At 35.7% G+C, this 20970-nt stretch overlaps 1 protein-coding gene and 1 long non-coding RNA gene across 5 annotated transcripts; both read right to left on the bottom strand.

Moving 5' to 3' along the window:
• Window positions 1-3946: 3946 nt before the first annotated feature.
• Window positions 3947-20933, bottom strand: LOC124639855. 2 transcript variants are annotated; one of them, XR_006985503.1, is made up of 3 exons: window positions 20890-20933; window positions 4431-4618; window positions 3947-4151 (listed from the first exon to the last, which is right to left on the bottom strand). It is a non-coding gene; the product is annotated as an uncharacterized LOC124639855 (long non-coding RNA). The 2 variants fall into 2 exon arrangements; XR_006985502.1 differs by lacking the exon at window positions 20890-20933 and adding an exon at window positions 4707-4867.
• LOC124639854 lies at window positions 7004-15700 on the bottom strand. Of its 3 annotated transcripts, none has more exons than XM_047177360.1 (4): window positions 15382-15700; window positions 8689-8938; window positions 8230-8379; window positions 7004-7400 (listed from the first exon to the last, which is right to left on the bottom strand). In XM_047177360.1, exons 1-4 carry the CDS (start codon window positions 15427-15429, stop codon window positions 7303-7305), a joined length of 546 nt encoding a protein of 181 aa, XP_047033316.1. In that variant the 5' UTR covers window positions 15430-15700; the 3' UTR covers window positions 7004-7302. The 3 variants fall into 3 exon arrangements, with proteins under 3 accessions (XP_047033316.1, XP_047033315.1, XP_047033317.1); XM_047177359.1 differs by having other exon boundaries at window positions 8230-8382; window positions 15382-15691; XM_047177361.1 differs by having other exon boundaries at window positions 7004-8382; window positions 15382-15686.
• Window positions 20934-20970: the final 37 nt, after the last annotated feature.

Here is a 20970-nt window from a genome sequence, read left to right as displayed (position 1 = left end):
CATTTTGAATGTGAGGCTTATTTAAGATGGTATGTTTTTTTATATTTAAAAAAATAGGTACTTTCTTAATTGATTTAAAAATATTGCCTAGATATCAAATTAATTGTCACTGGCACTTTTCAGTAGGATAAAAAATTGGGAATGCTGAAAAACACACAAAGCAAACAACATACTTAGAGTAGCTACGTACCTAGTATGTACAATTTTTTTTCTAGATTCTAGACATTAAGATGAAATAAAACACATTGAACTGTCACCTTTTCACATTTATTTATTTTAGCTCTGCCAATATTTTAAACGTTTTATTAAAGATGCATCTGAATGGACACGAGCGAGTTCTGATGACATTGATGACCAACTTGTTGGGTACGGGGAGGTCCCGAATGTACGTACTTGTAGGTACCTACAAATAATGTTATTCAGCACACGATATGATAGATATGTGGGTTTCATGTACATTGTACATATTACGACCTCAGCGTATCCAATACAAGTCATAGGTAAATAAAATAACGTTCAGTTCAAATTTTAATTCGTGAATATTAATTAATACTTAGTTGCTGACGTAAATTAACGGAGAAGGCGAATAGAATCTCTCTCTATATATGCTATAGATAGATCTGGTCTTTAAAACCTAACACACTTCTATGCTGCTTCAGAAATACCCCCTAAGTTACTTAAATATTTTTTAAATTGCAAACATATTTTTGACTTTCTGAGTGAGGTCTGAGGTGAGGAAAAAAATATTTACTAAGTATTTCCGAAATCTTTCCACTATGAGATGCATGCATGACCGACTAATCGGCTCTGATGTTGATAGTTAAATGACAAAATAGGCTTATTTATCCTGCGTCTATTTTCTTCGTTTCCCTGAAATCGAGTTCAGAAAACATCAACGTAAATGAATCACCTGGAAACAGTTCCAAGTGCCAATGTATCATCTAAATGAAACGCCTTATCTTCAGTCAACAACTCGTCTACAGATACGGATCAAGATTGCTCCGTACATTTGTTTTATAACGCCTCCATATCTTGCCACAATCAAATAATCCCCAATTTTGTTCCCACACATTTCCAGCTTTATTTCCGAAACTAACAAACGCAGCAAAAAGCATATTTTTGCGATAAGCTTCTACAAAAACGTTGCACCGTTCAATATATTTTGAAATTCAATATTTTTACTTCATTTTGCCGCTCAGTTCTTGGTGGCTTTTATTGTTTAGCAATAAAGTTGATAATTCTGTGACAAGCAGTATTTCATTATCAGTGCATACTTTCGCAGACGTTTAAATATTACAAGATAAAGAGTAATAAAGACCGACTTAATATCAAATCACTTTCAATCAAACATATCGCTATAATCCCCTTGTTCCGGAGGTTTTTTCGAATTTTCTCAAAAACTACTGGATCTAGAAGAAAATTTGTACTCCCGATAAGGGTTTTTCAAAATTGTACAGCGGGTACATGACTTTTCTAAGTCAAATAATTGATTTTTGAGATTAGTGACGTAATGATATCGGCTTCTGTTAAATTGTTATCATTTAAACGTTTCTTTATTTTCGTCACTTATTTTCTTATCAACTGGCAGTCTCTTCTTACCATTTTATTATTAACCTTGTCACAATTACTCATCGGATTAGTTTACGTCGAATCACACCATGTGAATGCTTTGTTATTTTCCTCGTTTGGTGTAAAGTACAATTAACTATTAACTAATTCATTAAGTTCACATTTCAGCAAAAACTACTATACTAACCACGGCAAACAGTTTTCATGAAGGTTTTACTACCTCCATGGCCGCATGGCTGGTGATTGAACTATGCTCGATATAAAACTTTTCCTACTACTAAGGACTGTCCAGGAACTACAACTAGTAATGGACTACCACTACTACTTCTTACGAAACTATTCTGTGAGTTCAAAACAGTAAGCAGGATGCTAAATTGTGACAGGCCCAATAGCAGGAGATGGTAGGATGACCCTGGATAGTCACAAACAATCTTCATTCTTATTTATTACGAAAGTGGATTAGCTGATCTTTGAACATTTATTATATAATAAATGTTCAAAGATCAGCTAATCCACTCATTTTTTTATCCCGCTTTGCTTTGTTTTTTGCAGAGTAATGGAAATTGAAAAATGCAAGCAAGGTTTAGTTACAAAACAAAAGCGTTAAGGCAAATGTAGCCATTGATAAAATCTTGGCGCCTACAGAAAATATGATAATTATATCTGGTACTTTTTGCAACTCTTAAGAATTAAGGAGATGTTACATTTGCAATTACATAGGTAGTTGTTGAGAACATGGAACAATAGAAATTCACTCTATTCGTCATTGAATATAAGTCGTAAGAACCAACCTCTCGAGTATGAGGGTGTGGGTTCGATTCCAGGCTAGCATATGTACCTACCAATGCAACATTTCTAAGTTTGTATGTACTTTCCAAGTATATCTTGGACACCATTAGCTAATAAAAAGGTGAAGGAAAAACATCTTGAGGAAACTGGACTATAAAGTCTGAAATCACCAACCCACATTGAGCAAGCGTATGCGCGGATTAATGCTCAATCCATCTCCGTGTGAGAGAAGGCCTGGGGTGCGATTCACTAAGGCAAAACATCTTTACAACCAAGAAATCATCGTTGTAACATCAGATGAAAACTCGGCGGTATTCATTAGTTAAAATTGCGCGATCATAGCGCCTCAACGATGTTGACGGCGTGACATAGAACTAACATTTGGTGCCAAATGTATGAAAATCGGTATTCAGCAACACGAAACATCCTCGCCTGCAACGACAACCTCGCCTTCGCCTTCGATTTTATCTGTCAAACCGAAAAGCTTGTAAATTGTGGATGTTTTCTTGGATGAAGGCGATTAAAATGTAAGTAAAACAAGTTATTTAAATGAAAACTCGGCGGTATTCATTAGTTAAAATTGCGCGATCATAGCGCCTCAACGATGTTGACGGCGTGACATAGAACTAACATTTGGTGCCAAATGTATGAAAATCGGTATTCAGCAACACGAAACATCCTCGCCTGCAACGACAACCTCGCCTTCGCCTTCGATTTTATCTGTCAAACCGAAAAGCTTGTAAATTGTGGATGTTTTCTTGGATGAAGGCGATTAAAATGTAAGTAAAACAAGTTATTTAATAAATTGCAATGTGAAAATATGTTTTTATGATGATTTGTTTATCGTACTTTAATCCCTGAAACATTTGCGCCTATTTTTAATGTTTTAGATGGCAGTTCGTCTTTCCTGTATGATTTTTCATTGGAAGAAACTAAACATCATGATAATTAAATAAATAAGAAATCAGGCCTCCGTGATACGTATTATGGATTTACTAACACTAACTACTGATAGAAACTATAATAAGATTGACTGAAGAACAGATTCGACAGTTGAAAGAAGATTTCCTGAGATTTCCCCTTTCCTAACAAAGGCGAATCGTCGAGGAGGAATTAGCAACCGCACCAATATATTACACTTAATCAATATAATATAAATCATCATACAGTACAGTGGATAGATGCCTAAAACTTACCGTCCATCCACCATTTGCAGGTACTGTCAAATTTTTTGTTAGTGGGATTTAAGTACCAAATAATGCTATGTGACTCAAGGACTCAACAATATACATTAGATGCCATCAACCATCCAGATATTATTGATAAGTACGAGGTAGGTAAGAAGCAACTGTGACCCGGTGGATAAGCAAGCCGGACTCTAGCAGTGACTTGGACAGTGGATGTCATGCTAGAAGTTATTTAATAAACAATACTATGTAGACACCTTCTAACAATACATATGTATTTTACCTGTGTATGTTAAATAGTAATATAAACATTTTTAACATTACACAATAGTGTGCAGGTGTCAAAGTAATTTTTATAAAAATACTGAACTTTTCTGTAATCATGAATTAATAAAACAATATTTTAATTCATCATGTCTTTTTATTATTTTGTATTTTATAATGAATATGCATTTATTTTTAAATTCAGATTCCAAAACATTCTCCTTGCATAATAGAATGTATTTTTAACTTGATTACACCGAGTTCTGGCAAATTCTTCATGTTGGCTCGCAGCTGCAATAGAACTGGACTTCCTCTGAACTGCTCCTTTTTGTCCTTCCAGTACTGTAACACAAGCAAAACTTATATGGTGTACCTAATATATAAAATAAATAGAACAACTATTTGCTTGGTGTGGTTTAACTTTCAGTTGTAATTTCAAATGCCTTTATGATTGAATTTGAAGGATAGAGTAAAGTCATTGTATTTGCCTGCTGTCAATACTAATTTAGTACCTAATACATACAAAACATAATGTAGAAGAGTACCTACTATACTTACCATGATTCAATGCAACGGTAAACACACACTATATAGGTTCATAAATGATTATGGATTACTAACCTTACACCACTGCTCCAATATTTTCATACACCCACTACTTCACTGTTTAGGGCTGTTGTTTTCGGATCATGCATGCATGCTCGCATTCGCAGTACGAGCATGGCCCATCATAATCAAACATGGTTTGCTTTCCAAAAAGCTTACTAGCTCTTCCAGCTGACTCAACGAAGGCAGTGCGTTGCGAGATACTAAAAGATAAATATTTTAGTTAATAGACGTAATTCACAAAGACTGTATTGTATATTAAAATATAAATGTTACGTATTGTGTACTTACTTTCGACAGTTTTGGAACCAAACTAAAACACAGGATAAGTAGAATGCCGTTGGCTATGGGTACAACTTTTTTTAAAGTCCACTTGACCACTTAAAGCCATTTGGAGCTTTGAAATCTCGATTCTCGTATTTAAATAAATAAACTTCTAATCTAGTTATGAGCAAAATGTTTGTTTTGGTTTTGAAGTTTTGAAATGACACAGACTATATATTATACTACATAACCTTATAACAAATGTCAAAGATTTGAGTCATTATTTTCTATATCGAAAATGATATAATTAATTAATTATTCGTTGCATAACGAATAGAATGTGTCTTAAATATGCATATTATGCATTTACATTGATTTAAAATGTCGAAATAACGCCAAAAAACGTTAGTCGAGATTTTCTCGATTATACTTTAAATGGAATTTTGGCAACACTGTAAACATCTTAGCCGTCATCGTTGTTCGTCAGATCGTCGACGAGTTTTTTTGCTTAGCGAATACGGTTTTAATCAACGTTGTTTTTAAAAGCGATGTCTACGATGCGACATCTGTGAACTCGTCGTTGTTAGCATCGATGATGTGTTTGTTACAGAATCGCATGGCTGTAATGGGACGATAAAAAGCAAAGATAAAAAGGCTGTAACAGTACCTAACAACAGTCATTGAATATTTGCGGTAAAAAGAGATGATGATTATTTATGTTTGAACACTAGGTTGAGCTCGTTAGTAAGTTTGTAATGTATACATATGTCACCGGAAAATAACAAGACTCGTAAGTTGATCAATTTTCTAGGTAGTAATCAACTCTCGGAAAATAATAAACGGCATCTGAAATGTACTATTTAAATCGTCCGAAAAAGGCGAGGTGTACGTGGATTGATTAAAAGCTCTATAAATAAACACTTGCTAAATGCTTATAATTAATGCTGTCGACCAATCAAAGAAAAGTGTATTAAGTGACGGATAATAGTGTACCGTCAAATAGTACACTGGGCAACGATTGGCCCATTTGTGGATGATTTTACATGTCGCAATATAGTTATTTTTTAAATTACTTCTAGGTACTGTCAGTTGATCAATTAGCTTAAATTGAATGCGTTAAACTCAGATCAAATCGTTAAATAGTACATTCCAACTGCCGTTTATTATTTTCCGAGAGTTGATCAACTACCTAGATAATTTACGAGTCTTGTTATTTTCCGGTGACATGTAGGCATACAAGGCTCTACCTTATGACTAATTTATTTTAACTACTAATGCAATTGCTATGACTTCGAGAATTCACAATAACATGATTTTTATTTACTTTTCGCCTTTGCTTTATAATTCTATTAAGGTACTTCAACACGTAGTGTTATATATACACAGTATAATAGTTAATTATAATAATCTGTGATTCAACTTCCCACGGGACATTATAGTAGATAGATAACACTTTCTTTATTTTGATTCTATTTTCTAACTGAAAAATGCATCTTAAAGCTTTGTTTGAATTCAAATACAGATGGATGGTGGTAGGTAGATGGCAAGGGCACATACCCTACATGGAGTAACAACACACCACATTAGAGGTAGGTACACCAGAGGTAGCCACGAGTTGACCAGGAGAGACGAGCTTGCCGGCGCCTGATGGTGCTTTATAGGCAAACAGTTAATTTACCTCGCATTAATCTTTCTAAGTATTTGAAAAACGGAACCCTATCAACGAGCTCAGGACAGTCGCAAGTGGGATGTTTTTTTATGGAACATGGCTTGTCTAGGTGACCAACAGTGACGATTTCACTAGTTTCTATTTTTTCATTAAGACTGCAGATAAGTATTTTCATTGTTCTTTCTTTAATATTCTTTCAAATCGCATTCATATTAAGAATGCTGAAAAAATAATATAAAAAAAAATGATTATGGAAGGCAGGTTAACAGTAGCCGCCGTCGCCGATAATAATCGGCTAGGAGGACATCATGTTTTTGCTTACAATGTGTGTTTATTTTGAGATATCATGCCATAGCGACCTATGTGATATGATAAGACCCATACTTAATAAAAAACCATAGATTAGGTACGAACTAATAATTTTAAACCAAAAAGATATAACATTTTTACCAAAAGTAATTAATTTATCATGTTTCATAGCCAGTTCGTTCACAATAAAAGTAGAAATAAATATTTATTTACTAGCTATATAACTTACTAACTCTACTATGTATTTTTTTTATTATTCTTAAATTACGTTCATCGTAAGGCACAATTCATTATAAGGATAAGGAGTGAGAATATTTTTTATAAGGAGAAGTGATGTAGAAATTCATTAAAGTTTAATTAAGCGGTCACATTTTCATCCATAAAGTTTATTTCAGTAAGTACATTAAATTAATAAATAGTTACACGAAAAATGATTACTTAAATTAAAATATCATTAGACTAAGTATACATTAAGGTGGTAACTAAGTAGGTAACTAAACCTATAAACTGGCTGATTAAATGGTGAGTGGGAAGAGATACATTTCCGCATAATTTTAGTATTATTCTTACTTAATATACTTTTATTATTTTATAATTATACTTTAAGTAAGTCTTGCTAAAGGAATTAGAAATTATTATTACCTATTAATTTGTTTGTAAAAGATTTGAACCACATTTGGCACAAAAACGAGAATAAAAGATACGTTTTATCATTCCCCTGTATCTTTTGATCCTGAGCGTATCTGTAAAAGAAAATTAAAAGGTTCTATATGACACGAAAATGCTGTCAAAATGTGCGAAATTTTCAACTGCTGTCATTAGTCAAAGTAATCTTGAAACTAAGTGTAACATAAGCTATATTAATGTAGTACTAAAGTACTTAAAATTCTCGCCAAACTTTTTGTCTGCACCGTCAAACCATCTTGAGGAATCAGGATCGTGCTCGAGAAAAATGGGTCTCATGCGCGTACTTTTGCTCGGAATTTAGTTGCTGACTGACAAAAAGTTCTACGAGATAATAAGCATTAATAAAATAACAAAATATAAATATTAATATCAGTCACATTTAACATTCCCTATTTTATTCGCCCTATTTTTAAGCGCTTTCAAACATTAACGGATTTTGTCCAGTAGTTCACGTAAAATCCGCTATTGTGAAAGCGCTGTCACACTCTCATTCACTCTATTCTTCTTCTTCTCTTTCATTCCATCTTACACATAAACCTTCTCTCCAGCCCATCCATTGTTTAAAATAGTTGCATTTGCAGTATCAGATTCTTAATTGTAAGTAAATTATTTAGTAACATTAACATTTTCGAAGCTGAATGTGGCACATGTAGTAAAGCTGTGCCATTGCGGTGCTATTAACATTAGTAAACACCAACTTCCGCGGTTTTATCAAAGCCCTATTTTCATCGACACCTTAAACATCAATTTTTCCTCAAACAACTGATTACTTTGAAAATTGAACGTATAAATTCGCAGTACACAGTTGTTTTGAGGCAACTGACTGAGGTTAGTGTTGTCGACAAATTTGGGCAGAAGCCACATTAAAATCAAAAGGCTAGTCACTGTAATCGGCGGTGGTTTGTCGGGAGTGTTGGAGGTGACTCCTCAAACTCTGGCTGTTCAGTTTCTGTCGGCGCAGGGCTTGCGTGCGAGCTCTTCGCCTGCCGACGGGAGACTGAAAACGAGGAGCGTTGCGGCGACGGTCCAATACACCTGCTGGGAAATCAGTGTTTCTATTAATTTCTTTGAGGAAGTCAGATTCTTCCTGGCTGTTAAGACCCTACACCTTTACTTAAAACGAAGAGTAATGATCTTTGTAAGCCTACTCACTCCTATGGCCCTCGACACGAAGATCACTTGCGGCATCAGGAAGGCGGTTTTCATTGCTGTTTTTACTCCGATAATGGGTTTGTTTGATAGCAATATATACGCTTTCTGATTATACATATACCCCTTTAAAAAAACATGAAGCAATACAATACAATAGTATTGCTCACTCTAAACAAATGATAGTTTATCTACCTTCTCTCATAATTTCGTAATTATGATCACCGACGACTCGGCGAAGCCTTCTCTCGTCTCGACTGGCGAAGCTTTCAAACGACTCCTGACTGGCCTTGAGCATCTCATTGTAACGGTACATATACTCCTGGTTGAGTCTCGCGTCATCCAGCGTCTTGTCAAACCTCTTCCGTATTGCGAAGCCAAGGGATCTTGTTAACGGTGGATCCTCTAACACGTCGTCTAGAAAAGAGGACTCTAGTCGTACAGTCTGGAAAGTTGAAATTTGTTTTTTAGGAACAGGATCAAACCGAGTAAAATAACAGTGTGTTGGAGCACCTTAAGGATACCTACTTATTAAACGAATGCAAGTTCAACAACAAAGTTAAGATAAAAAAAAAAAAACTAAAAAACAAAACAGATTGGTCATCGCCATCATTAATTAAATATTTGCTATCCTTTAGTTTCCATTTTATTGACATTTGCTTGAAAAAAATAAATGCTCCGTGCAGGAATCGAAGTCGCGTCCCTGGCAATTGCAAGGCCAGGGGCCCGATTCTCCTAATTTTACTCACGGAGGAGAAAAGACTAGCGGAGGTGCCCTAACGTAAAATCTCCTAACAAAGCAGCGCGCCAAAATTCGGGTGAGTGGGGGACGAGGAACGTTACTGGCTCCACCCGCGCTACACCCTTTTACGCCTTTTATGGGAAACCACCCATTTTTTGTAAATCCATCTAGCGTGGAATAGGATAATTAAAATCTAACCCTAAACTAACATCGACCACTAGTGACATACTCAAAAGTAAAGTAAATACTCAAAATTAATAATTCTTTAAAAATAGGAATTGAATTAGAAAGTTTGAAGAAGCATTCATTTGAAATGAACGAAGAAAAAGAGAGAGATAAAAAAGTTAAAAAATTAATTGTTATATAAGTATTATTTTGTGCACAGAACTTGCCCCACAACAATTTATTTACTCCCCCAGAAATGAAATAATAGAATAGAAATGAAATGGTATAATTCTACTAGGAATCATTAAACGGAGACTCGATGAAAAATCATTTTTATTCACCACGGGTCTAAAATACCCCCATGGTGTAATTTCAGTATCAACTTATGTCATTGTGTTAGTTCATCTACTAGCCACTATGGCATCACAACCACGATAATTTGTTCTATTTGTTCTAGAACCGTGCTACGATGACTGTTGTTATTTCCGATGTTGCCATATTACGAAATTCACCAAGAAAAATGACAGTGTTTATAAAATTAGAGTTTTCACAACTGTATCATAACGGCGCATCCACTAAATAGCAGACAGAATCTATAAAATGTTTTATTTGATTTTGCTATAACTTTTTTTTGGCATTATATATTTTTTTACTTTCATTACAAAAAATGTTCTATATTTAACGGGCTATCTAGCCATATAGGTCTCGTTCGTGGTGGACATTTGGACCAGAATCGCCCATTGTCCTTTTCGTCACATCTTATATTTGTTATAAACTTTTGGAGCCATTGCAAAAATACTGTTTTTATAAAATGTACTTAGTCTTAGATCTTATTATATGTAACTGATCACAACGACGCAGACTGGTTACTAAAAGAAATACATAGAGTTATGATTAACCCCTCTGCTCGACAAGATTTTGACATATGACTTTACCGTTGATTCGGCGGGATATTTTGAATCGCGACATGGAAGTCAAAAATTTGTACTAACTTTCAACACATGAATTCTAAGTCCGTAATGCCTGATCAGAAGTATTTTAACTATAACTTTAGAGCTCACTTATTTGACAACAACGTGCAAAGGTCAAATGGGGTCAGTTAATTCAGAAAAAGATAATAATTACGGTGTTTTTAAGTCTATCGAAAAGTTAGGCATTTCAAATTTGGTGAAAACTTACCAATAAGTAATCGCATCACTTTCTCAAACACAACACAAACGTCATATTTATAACATTTTCAATCCGTTGCAATACATTTCGTGCACTTATTTATGTTCAATAACTAAAAAATCAGCACATAAAATACACAATAAAAATGAACAATTTACAAGATCAGTCAAGTCACAGACAAGTAGAGTTTGGAATGGAGTATTTTTTTTTTTTCAATCAGCGGTGTGCATTCGATACCAAAATCGGAAATTTATTATAAATAATCGAATACCAATTTTATATATACCTATTTTTTAATAGCAACTTATTTCAATTTTATTTATTAATTTTAAATTATAGGTTCAATTTGTTTTTGTTAAGAAAAAAGATATTTAAGTTTTTAGCATTAAATTTTTATATGTATTATTTATTTTGGTGTTGCGTCATTCGTAATAATTTTTAACTTTAATTGAATTTTTATTACCTATTACGGAATTTTAATTTATTCTTATATTATTTCTCAACAATTCTAACATTTTTGTTTCGGCGGAGGGTATGCGGGTGTTCTGAAATATAATGCAATTTGTAACTACCAAAGGTATGTACTTATTTGATGATGAGAAACAATAATAATAATTGATTGATTTGCCCCGCAGGGCATCTGAGGCGGATGACGGGGAGTAGCGACCCCGCGGGGCTATATATCCGAGTGCTCCAGGGAGAGTATACTGTCCCCCATCTCCGGCTTGCCGGAGTGAAGCATGACGGGGGATAGGTCTCCCGCCTCTTGGCTTGCCTTCACCGGCCGGTCAGAGTGGAGTCGCTAGAGTAGGGTTAGCAGCCCGCTCGGAGGGTAGGGGTCTCGTGGTAAGTGGCGAGTGGGCCGGTGATGCTGGACCCACAGGGAGCGCGTGATCTGCGTTTAAAGTCCGCCGAGGTATCCTCACCCTTCAGCCGCTCATGTACCTGTTGCCCTCTTGTTGCGATTTAGCGACTGATTCCCGGGGGCCCAGTAAGTGAGTTGGCGAGTCTCCACCTGCCATTTTTACGTGTATTTATTACATTGTTATCGGCAGGTGCCATAGTTCCCGTAGTTTCCCCATTCCTAGTCCACTAGCATCCCATCACAATAGCCCAAGTAGTTTTCATCCATAGTTAGCAATAGTTTAGCACAGAACCGGGCATTGTCCTTGGGTACATTTCTATAGTGTATACAGGGATAATCGTCGGTTTTGTGTCACCATTTCATTAAAGTTGCCCCACGTTCGCCTTCCAAAAATCCGGGACTGTAGTCCCGTGGTCGGTTAGAGACATAATAATTGATTGATTTTAAAGTCACCAAATATTTTTAACCGAATCCCAAAAAGGAGGTGGTTCTCAATTTGGATGTTTGTTTTTGGTCGAAAGGGTATATTCCCCATATTTGTTATTAGGTCCAGGATCTGATGATGGAAACCTTGAGAAATCGAGGGCAGCTCTCGAAAATTGTAAGCATAGATAAGGTTATAACTTGACACTCAGATGTATATCTGATAACACTATGAGACAGTAAAGGTTTGGAGCTGACCTGATGATGGAGACCAGAGAAGGTCGAGGGAACTCGACAACCGTACTTCTCTCGTCTCCATCTCCTTCACTGTTGCAGAGGCCTCGTAAATACGAATAATATAAGCACAAACACGAGAAAGTTTAAATATTCAGTTGTCGAGTTCCCTCGACCTTCACTGGTCTCCATCATCAGGTCAGCTCAAAGCCTTCACTGTTGAATAGTGCTACCAGGCAAACACCTGAGTGATAAGATTTCAACCTATGTATTTCTGCAACTTTCGAAAGTCGCCCTCGATTTCTCAAGGTTCCATCATCAGATCCTGACCTAATGATAATGGGACCACCTCGGAAGTACACGCTATCAAACAAAAAAAGAATCATCAAAATCGATAAATAAATGGCTGAGTAATCGCGTAACAAACATACAAAAAAAAACGGTCGAATTGAGAACCTCCGCTTTTTGGGAAGTCGGTTAAAAATAAGTCGGCGGCGGCCATCTTTCCATCTTGGACCAGCTTTCGATGAACAGCGAACTATTTGCCCCTTCAAACAATAAAATCGTCATAAAATTTTACGATAACTACACCTAACTACGGCTCTCGTCAAATAGCTTTGCCGCTCAGTTAAAAAGTTGGAAGTAACGAATCGCCATTAAGTTTGGCAGATCTACAGGAATCCTGCACATAAAACACCCGAAGAATAAGTCTTCATTTGCCGTCTTCAGAAACCCTAAAAACCGAAGATTTTTTTTATTCCGGCTACAACGTATTTTCTACCACTGATTTTCTAGCATTTTTTTTCAAAATAAATTAAGTCATTTTACTTTTCCTAATTTATTTTCAGATTATGGTAAGTATACAAAAGTGCAATTTAGTAATATTATAATATCAAATAATATAAAATTATTAAATCGATTCTTTATTTTAACGAATCGGATCATTCGATGCAAAACTTCTATCACCGTCGCCATCTTGTCTATGCGTCTTCAAATTTAAAAAAACAACTAATGTAAACAAACATGGCGAGTTCGATCAGAATTCGCGGTAATTACGATTGGATTTTAAAAAGGTATATTTCTAACGGGATGCTAAATATGAAAGGTTTGAATGCGTAATAATAATTTAAATTTATTTAGTTATTTTATTTAGTACTCACAAATGTGGTTTGATTGGAAAGAAAATAAATATGAGCGTAAATAATTAGGAAAGTGTATGACTGATTCGCAGACCCCAATTGGGGTCTAAACCGAGCTTACGGTGACATTGATGTTCAGACCCCGATTGGGGTCCGCTACGGATTTGACGGTTAATTTAAAGATAATTGCACCTTTTTAATTAAGACCTTTTTTAAGAATGGGTGATTGAATTTTCGATGTCTGGTAGCACTTAATTTTGTAACGGGTCTCTCTGTCTTGATGAACATAATTTTACTTCAAATATACGTAAGTCGACTACTTACCGAAAGATGGTGTTTTTATAATTTTAAATTTTCATGATAATATATCATATGTTTTGGTTTGTAAATAATCTATAAAAAAACTTGTAGGATGCAAGGAAAAATGTAGCTGCTTTTTAAGGCAAAAATTGGTACCAATAATATACATTGATTCAAGATTCATACGAAAATAATACAAATTCACTTAGAGGTTCTAGAAATGCAGCTATTCGACGACAGATGTCTCTAGCAAAAAATATGTTTTAAAGTTAAAATATTACTTACACGTTAAATGTTATCCTATGGTATGTTTGAGTTTGGATCCTGAGCAAATTCTACAATTAATGATAGCGCATTTCATCGTTTTAATCGAGTAACAAATAAAATCTGTTGAAATTCTGGTAAAAATACAATTATGACAAGATGTCAGTTAGATGTGAAGGACGGTATATGGGCGGTGTTCAGCCACGCCTGCCGTGACGTAGTCGTAACGTATTTGACCTACCTGAAGGCGCGTGACCTACCTGCGTTAGGGCATCTCCGCTAGTCTTTTCTCCTTCGTGATTTTACTTAAGCAACATACGATTCACTTTCGACTGCGATCCAATCCCGACTCGATTACCATTGAAGCGTATGTGGCATTCCGCTATTTTTTCTTTGAAATAAACGTTTTTATCCTTTTCTGTCATTCAATAATGAATCATTTTGTCTGCAAATGATTAACTATTACAATATGATTGTAGAGCAAACTACCGTATAGACCAAAATCACCAAAATAGCAGATCAATCGCAAACCAATCGAATGTCGTTGGAATACGATTGGTCTTATATTAGTAGCAGAATGCCCGATATGGTTAAACTGCTATTGCGATCATATTGCGATTCGATTTCTATTCGATTTTGACATTATTAACTTAGGAGAATCGGGCCCCAGTGCACCTTGATATGGAGGACCGTCTTGCTTGATCATACAGTGCCTAATTTCTCGAAGACGCTGCTTGCCTTTGGATGATCAAAATAACGACGAAGAAAAAACTAACTTGGAACGTAATTAAAATTATCCCATTATAAACCATAAACATATCACTTACATAACCACATATCAGTGCGTAATATTGTGTAATATTTAACAAAAATAAGTTTATAAAATACATAAACACCTTATCTGAAGCCATTAAAGTTGTCATGACAAAATATGAACTATGGAACATTGGTTTATAAATAACACATAATGCAATTAATGCCAAAACATTGAAACACCGATCTTTTTTTTTAATATCATCATTTGATAAAAGTTCTAGTCAGCTGCCTCTAAAATAAAATATAAAAGTAATACAGGTACCTATTACAAGACCAATTTATCATTACCTAGGTAATCCTGCTTCTTCTTTCTCCCCCATAAAACATCGGAGAAACCAGCCGGTATCTGTAATTGACCAAGTAAGTACCTACTCCTTAATCCAAATTTGTAAGTAGGAACTCCTGTTAAGACAAAAATGGTGGATCACAAAAAAAGATGGTTACTGGCACGACATAGTATGAGCACAAATCTACAAGTACACTGACTTTTGGTGATAAGACGTTAATTCAAGCTGGTCAAAAAGACTTAGCGAATCCCAGTCCTCTTAATACCGAAAAACCTGGATCGAAATCTCTCCATCTTTTTAGTGCCTACTGGTATCAAATCCTAGCAAAAGTCAGTGTATGAACACAAATTGTTAAAATATTAGTTACATACCACAAAATTACTTGTTGAGTGCAAGGTTAAAATTAAAATTAAACATGCAGCTTTTCGATGCGAAGAAACACCATAGTGGAAACCGAAATGTTACATTAAACGGAGTAGCTACCTCTATGAGCGCAAAGAGTATCACAAGAATAGTCCATATATCGGCCATCACAGCACAATGTCACCACACTACTGCTCCAAATGAAGATCGGAACGCTACAAAAGGATTGCTCTGAAAGTCGGCCTGCGGTGTTGAACAAACAATAACTACTGTTATGATATCGAATTACCATCACCGTTATGACACTCCCGAGAATAAGTAGCAAACATAGAGGTACAACATTGTAAAAACTAAACATATGATCCAATAGTTCCTAATGATCTAACGCTGTTGTGATAGCACCTTTATCGTACTGCCAAAACAGTTGCGTACTATCCCACACTAAGGAAGTATCAAGGCGAGATTCCACCGGTGTATAGCACTGTGCGTCACTATGACGCACACAATGGATGTTTTCTTCCGAACTACTCACTCCAGCAAACACAAACAAACTGCGTGTGAACATTTCTAAAATGTCCGCGCGAAATTGCAACCTGCGAAAGCATGCTAGGAATGGACTTGCGCTGACGAAACACATTTTTGATCGCAAATAAATGTGCGCGAACAATTTGGTGGAAACTCGCCATAATATTGGCACGCTTCTCGAGAGGTAGACGGTAAAGTATATATTATAGCAAGATGAGACTAATGCCGTCTTTGGGCACACTCTGAAATCAAAATATTATAGATACGTCTGTTCGAATGCGATTGCCTGAGCCAATAAATGAGGCCGAGTAGTGGTGGAAATAGGAACTATGGACAATAAGCACGATAGAAGTAATGAACTGGTTCAGATAGAACTACCTGACATGGTTATCTACCCATTGAATTCTTGAATAGGAGGGCCGAGGGTCCGCGGAGGTAATGTATGCCAAATCAATTAGGTATGTTATCAGGGGTTGATCTACAAATGGGCTTTACAGCCAAGGACCCGGTGGATACAATAGATTATGTTCAAATCTAACTCGAAACTCATTGTTCAGCAGTGTATATTCTCAATATCCGGAGTGTAAAGAAGTATTTCGGTAAAGACATAAGTGAATTAGGTAAGTAACTAATTGTATCATCATTTTAATTTTTACGTACGTTTTGTCTGAGTTTGTTTTCTTAATGAGATCATGCATGACGCCTCTACAATTTCGATACAGTCTTGTGTTACAATAGAAATATTTGTATTTTCACTTACGTAATGTGAAAATACAAATAAGTATTCAAACATTAATCGTGGTTTGTTTGATGCAAATCATAAAGCTCTCTTCTGCTATTACAATTGAAACGAGGCTGGAAACACACGATTTAGTCCTCAAAATAATTTTTCGCCGCTGAGCATCTTAAGTTCATGACTGATTTTCTTTTCAAACCGTTGATTCCTCAAAGGAACTCTTTGAAACACAAGTAGATCATTCATTATAATGGGAAAGCCCCTGAAACTTATCTATGTACCGCTACAGTTACTTAAGTACACATTACACACACACCCACAAATTTATTTCGATGAAAGCAGTTCAAACCCGACTGCTCAGGATATCGTTCAAAAACAAAAGATATTAAGAATTTGTAATCATGACTTTTCAACATTGAAGTGATCGTAACAATATCACTCAGCGTTACGCTGGTTGTTATGCCTAATATATGTTTAACTTTAACAGCATGATCATCATCAAGATGGCAGATGCTCCAGATAATAATTAGACCCATATCACAAATGTTTTGAATGTCGCGCACCGCGCAACATGGAAACCGTGATTGCTGACTCCATTCTTATCTTGACATATTAAAAAGTTAAGAGAAACAAAGTATCAGAAAATTTTCATCGCCCATGAAAACACTGAATTTTGTTGTGACCGTGAATACCTACCACCAATACCCTTTTCAGACTATAAGCACTGGGGTTGACTTCCAGCTAAACCGGATGCAGCTTAATAGGTATTACTGCTTTACATGGCTCGACTGTCTATTTGACGACGTCCAGACACTTGGGCAACACGATACCCCCTGGTAAGACTGGTGGTCAGACTTTCTGGCTACCAACCACCCTTCATGGCTGCCAAAGACCTACAAACAACAGCGACCCGACACTGTGGGTCCCGACAACTTAAAGTGCCTTCCGAAACACGGTTTCCTCAATTAGAACACTACAATTACCTGATAAGCAAAAAAACTGCAAAGTTGCCTACCTCATCGTTTACATCGGATATCCCAAAAAACATCTACCAGTCTACACTTCTCGAAAAACTCTTGCTTGAAACATTCAATTAAATTATAATCAATGCTCACCACAAAATTACCTCAACTAAACTGAACTAACAAAACACAAAACCTTTACCTAAAGAAGTTTGTTCGAAACTCCATATCGTAATAGCCCAAAAAAGTCGCGATATCACCCACCAAAACAACAGCTGATACCCCAGGCCACTTGAGGTCACTTCGACGTCTATTTCATCCGCTATCTGGGGTCAAATTATCTGGCGTGCATCATGACTGTCAATGGTACCGGACAGAACCGGTTAACTTCGCATCTTGCGATACGGACCTATTTACTACATTTAGCAATATTCGTACCTACAGAGATTGTGTTCTAAGAAATCAATTCAATTCGTGGGAAAGGCTTTGAAAATATAGCACCTGAGTTTTTGAAAACATCAGGCATTTATATTTTTAAAGGACTCTGTGCTATTGTGAGGTCTGGCTAGGTATATTCGCTCCGTCGGTCGTCTGTAACTTATAGTTTTACCTACATCTACATCATCCTCATGGGTTAACCATGACGTAATGAGTACCTATCTCGGAGTGTCGGATAGCTCCACTCAGTCTCTCAGAAAGACCTAAAAAGTCAAATTACACCAAAAGAAAACTGAAGGTGTCTATGGTGTAAAAAAGTGGAGTAGGTCCCTATAAGCTTAGTAAAAATTATATGGTTTAGAATTTCGTAGCACCTTTGACATAAGGAAAGGCACTTGATGTAACCTGTAGGCTGAAAATATTGGTTTCAGGCCCCTGGCGACTCGTCCCATGGTGTCACTGAATTACTCGACTACCCTATGATCACTACGAGGCTCATTTATGCCATAGTTCTAAAGTCATTTATCATTTTAGACTCCAAATCATAATTAGAAGGCAAGAGGCACCTATCGATATCGTTCACCAATCGCTTAGCTACATTGCCAATAATTAGCAAATTAAATGTATTCAACCTATTTACGATAATTGTTTTCATAACACAACCGCTAGTTAACCGCTTTTATTATTGAGAACCGCTTTTAACTGGTTTCGCTCGTTATCTTGAACGTTTTAGGTAAGTAATGTGTTTACCGAGTATTATCTTGTAGAATTCATTGAACGGAATAATATATCGTGCCTATACTTCGCATGGCTGTTGAGCGTGCCATGGGGCATGGGTTATTAGATACGTAATATGGAAAATACCGTCATGATTTATAATGGTAATATTATTATCGAATTAATATGGATTCTAGAATTGCTATGCTAATTGCTAGCATCAACTAGCATTTCATGTACCTACCTAGGATCCATTTTTCATCAGCTCATCTCCCTAGCCTTTTCCCAACTATATTGGGGTCGGCTTCCAGTCTCAACGGATGCGGCTGAGTAAAAGTGTTTTTACAAGGAGCAACAGTCTATCTGACCTACTCAACCCGGGCAACCTAACCCCTTGTTTAAACCTTAAACATTCTTTAAACAGCTGTTGACAACCTAGGCTCCTTTTTTATATTTCATTATTTTCCCGAGAAACATCAAGTCAGTCAGTCAGTCAGTGCCGTGTCAGGGTTTCAGGGAGAATTTCTTGAAAACGATGAACGATACACTTTACATAATAATAGTGCCTGGATGGTAGAACAAAAAAGGCTTTGAAAGCGTCTATAAGTTATTTCACAATTTAAATATTTTGGTATATCATAAAACGGAGAAAAGTTGATCAAAGTCAAATCATTTATTTCATTTAGGCAATTAGGCCTTTACCACCACTTAAGAACGTCAACAATTATAAATAGGTAGGTTTGATTCTTGTTGCCCAAAAGTAGCTTCCTATGGGGAAGAAAGACGAAGAAAGATGGCAAGAGACACCATGGTTACTCTTTTTAAGAATCAAGAAAATTTAAAAAAGTTTGTTCAATTTAATTTTTTGAAGAAGAACCTCTTTTTATAGAGTGGTTTCACAACACTGATGGAAAATGGAATGAATTTTGTTTAAAATAATATTTTAGCCTGTTTCTTATGGATAATTAAACTAAGAATATAATATAATGCCTGCATAATTAAATTATTAAAAACTTTTATTTCATAATTTAACTTAGGACTATACTTCGGCCGTTCAGAGAATGCGTTCCTGACACCTATCAGTTAGTCACGACTAGTGATGGGCACAACATAACACTGAGTTCGTTACCGTTCCTTCAAAATGAACCGCCGCATTATTTTAAGATTATTTTCGTTTTAAATTGGCGGAATCATTTGTTTTATATTTTAGTTATTTAAGTGGAAACCAAAAAAAGGTAATATTCATATAATAAAATTGTTTTATTTATTCTTTGTTACAAGTACATTGAATTGAATGTGCGAACAGAATATTAATCAGACTCCGATTTGCTTGAGGAGGTGGTGTCTTCATCATCATCTTCGCCTACATGTATAATTATATTATTATCAATAACAGAATCAATCCTGATATCTCGGTCTAACAAAAGCCGGGTAATCAAATAAAAACAGATCGAAAACACTTGAAAAACGTGGTCTATGCGCACGAAACGACAACGGACGACTGTTTTAGCGTCACAAAATGGCGGCCCATAACGCCATTTGGGGTTACCATTTTTAATCTAAGTATAAAAATGCGGTTTGGTCATAGTTTTATTTTTATATTTCATAAACGTTATAATTAAGTCTTATAGTCCATTATTTTCCAATTCTTAAAAAGAAAATCAAAACGTATTATTTTATATTATAACTGTATAAGAACAGATTACGATACTTGCCTGTTATTTTTAGCACAGCACTACAAAATATAAACCGCTGACATAACCTTGTAATAGCGCAGTATAGATTTAGAAAAATATTGTTTACCAAGTTATTTGACACTCAGTTTGGCACAAAATTATAACATTCATTGATTATTGATATAATAATGTTGTTTTAATGCTCCTCAATTGTTAAAACGGTAAACAACCAGCAAAAATATTTTTATCGTAACTGCAACGCCATTGCAAAGTTACGTCGTCAGTTCAATCGCGACGTGTCAGGAACGCATTCTCTGAATGGCCGAACTATAATTAACTATCGATAATTATTGGACAACCCGGACAACCAAAATGTTTCACTAATGTCACTGAACTGTCATTATATCGGCCATTCAGAGAATGCGTTCCTGACACGTCGCGATTGAACTGACGACGTAATAACATTCATTGATTATTGATATAATAATGTTGTTTTAATGCTCCTCAATTGTTAAAACGGTAAACAACCAGCAAAAATATTTTTATCGTAACTGCAACGCCATTGCAAAGTTACGTCGTCAGTTCAATCGCGACGTGTCAGGAACGCATTCTCTGAATGGCCGAACATACCTAGCAAAAAAGTAAATGTCAAAAT

The sequence above is a fragment of the Helicoverpa zea genome, chromosome 19 (assembly GCF_022581195.2).
Source record: "Helicoverpa zea isolate HzStark_Cry1AcR chromosome 19, ilHelZeax1.1, whole genome shotgun sequence".
Lineage (NCBI taxonomy): Eukaryota > Metazoa > Arthropoda > Insecta > Lepidoptera > Noctuidae > Helicoverpa > Helicoverpa zea.
Note: the sequence above shows the minus strand (reverse complement) of the source record. Positions and strands in the feature narration are given on the sequence as shown.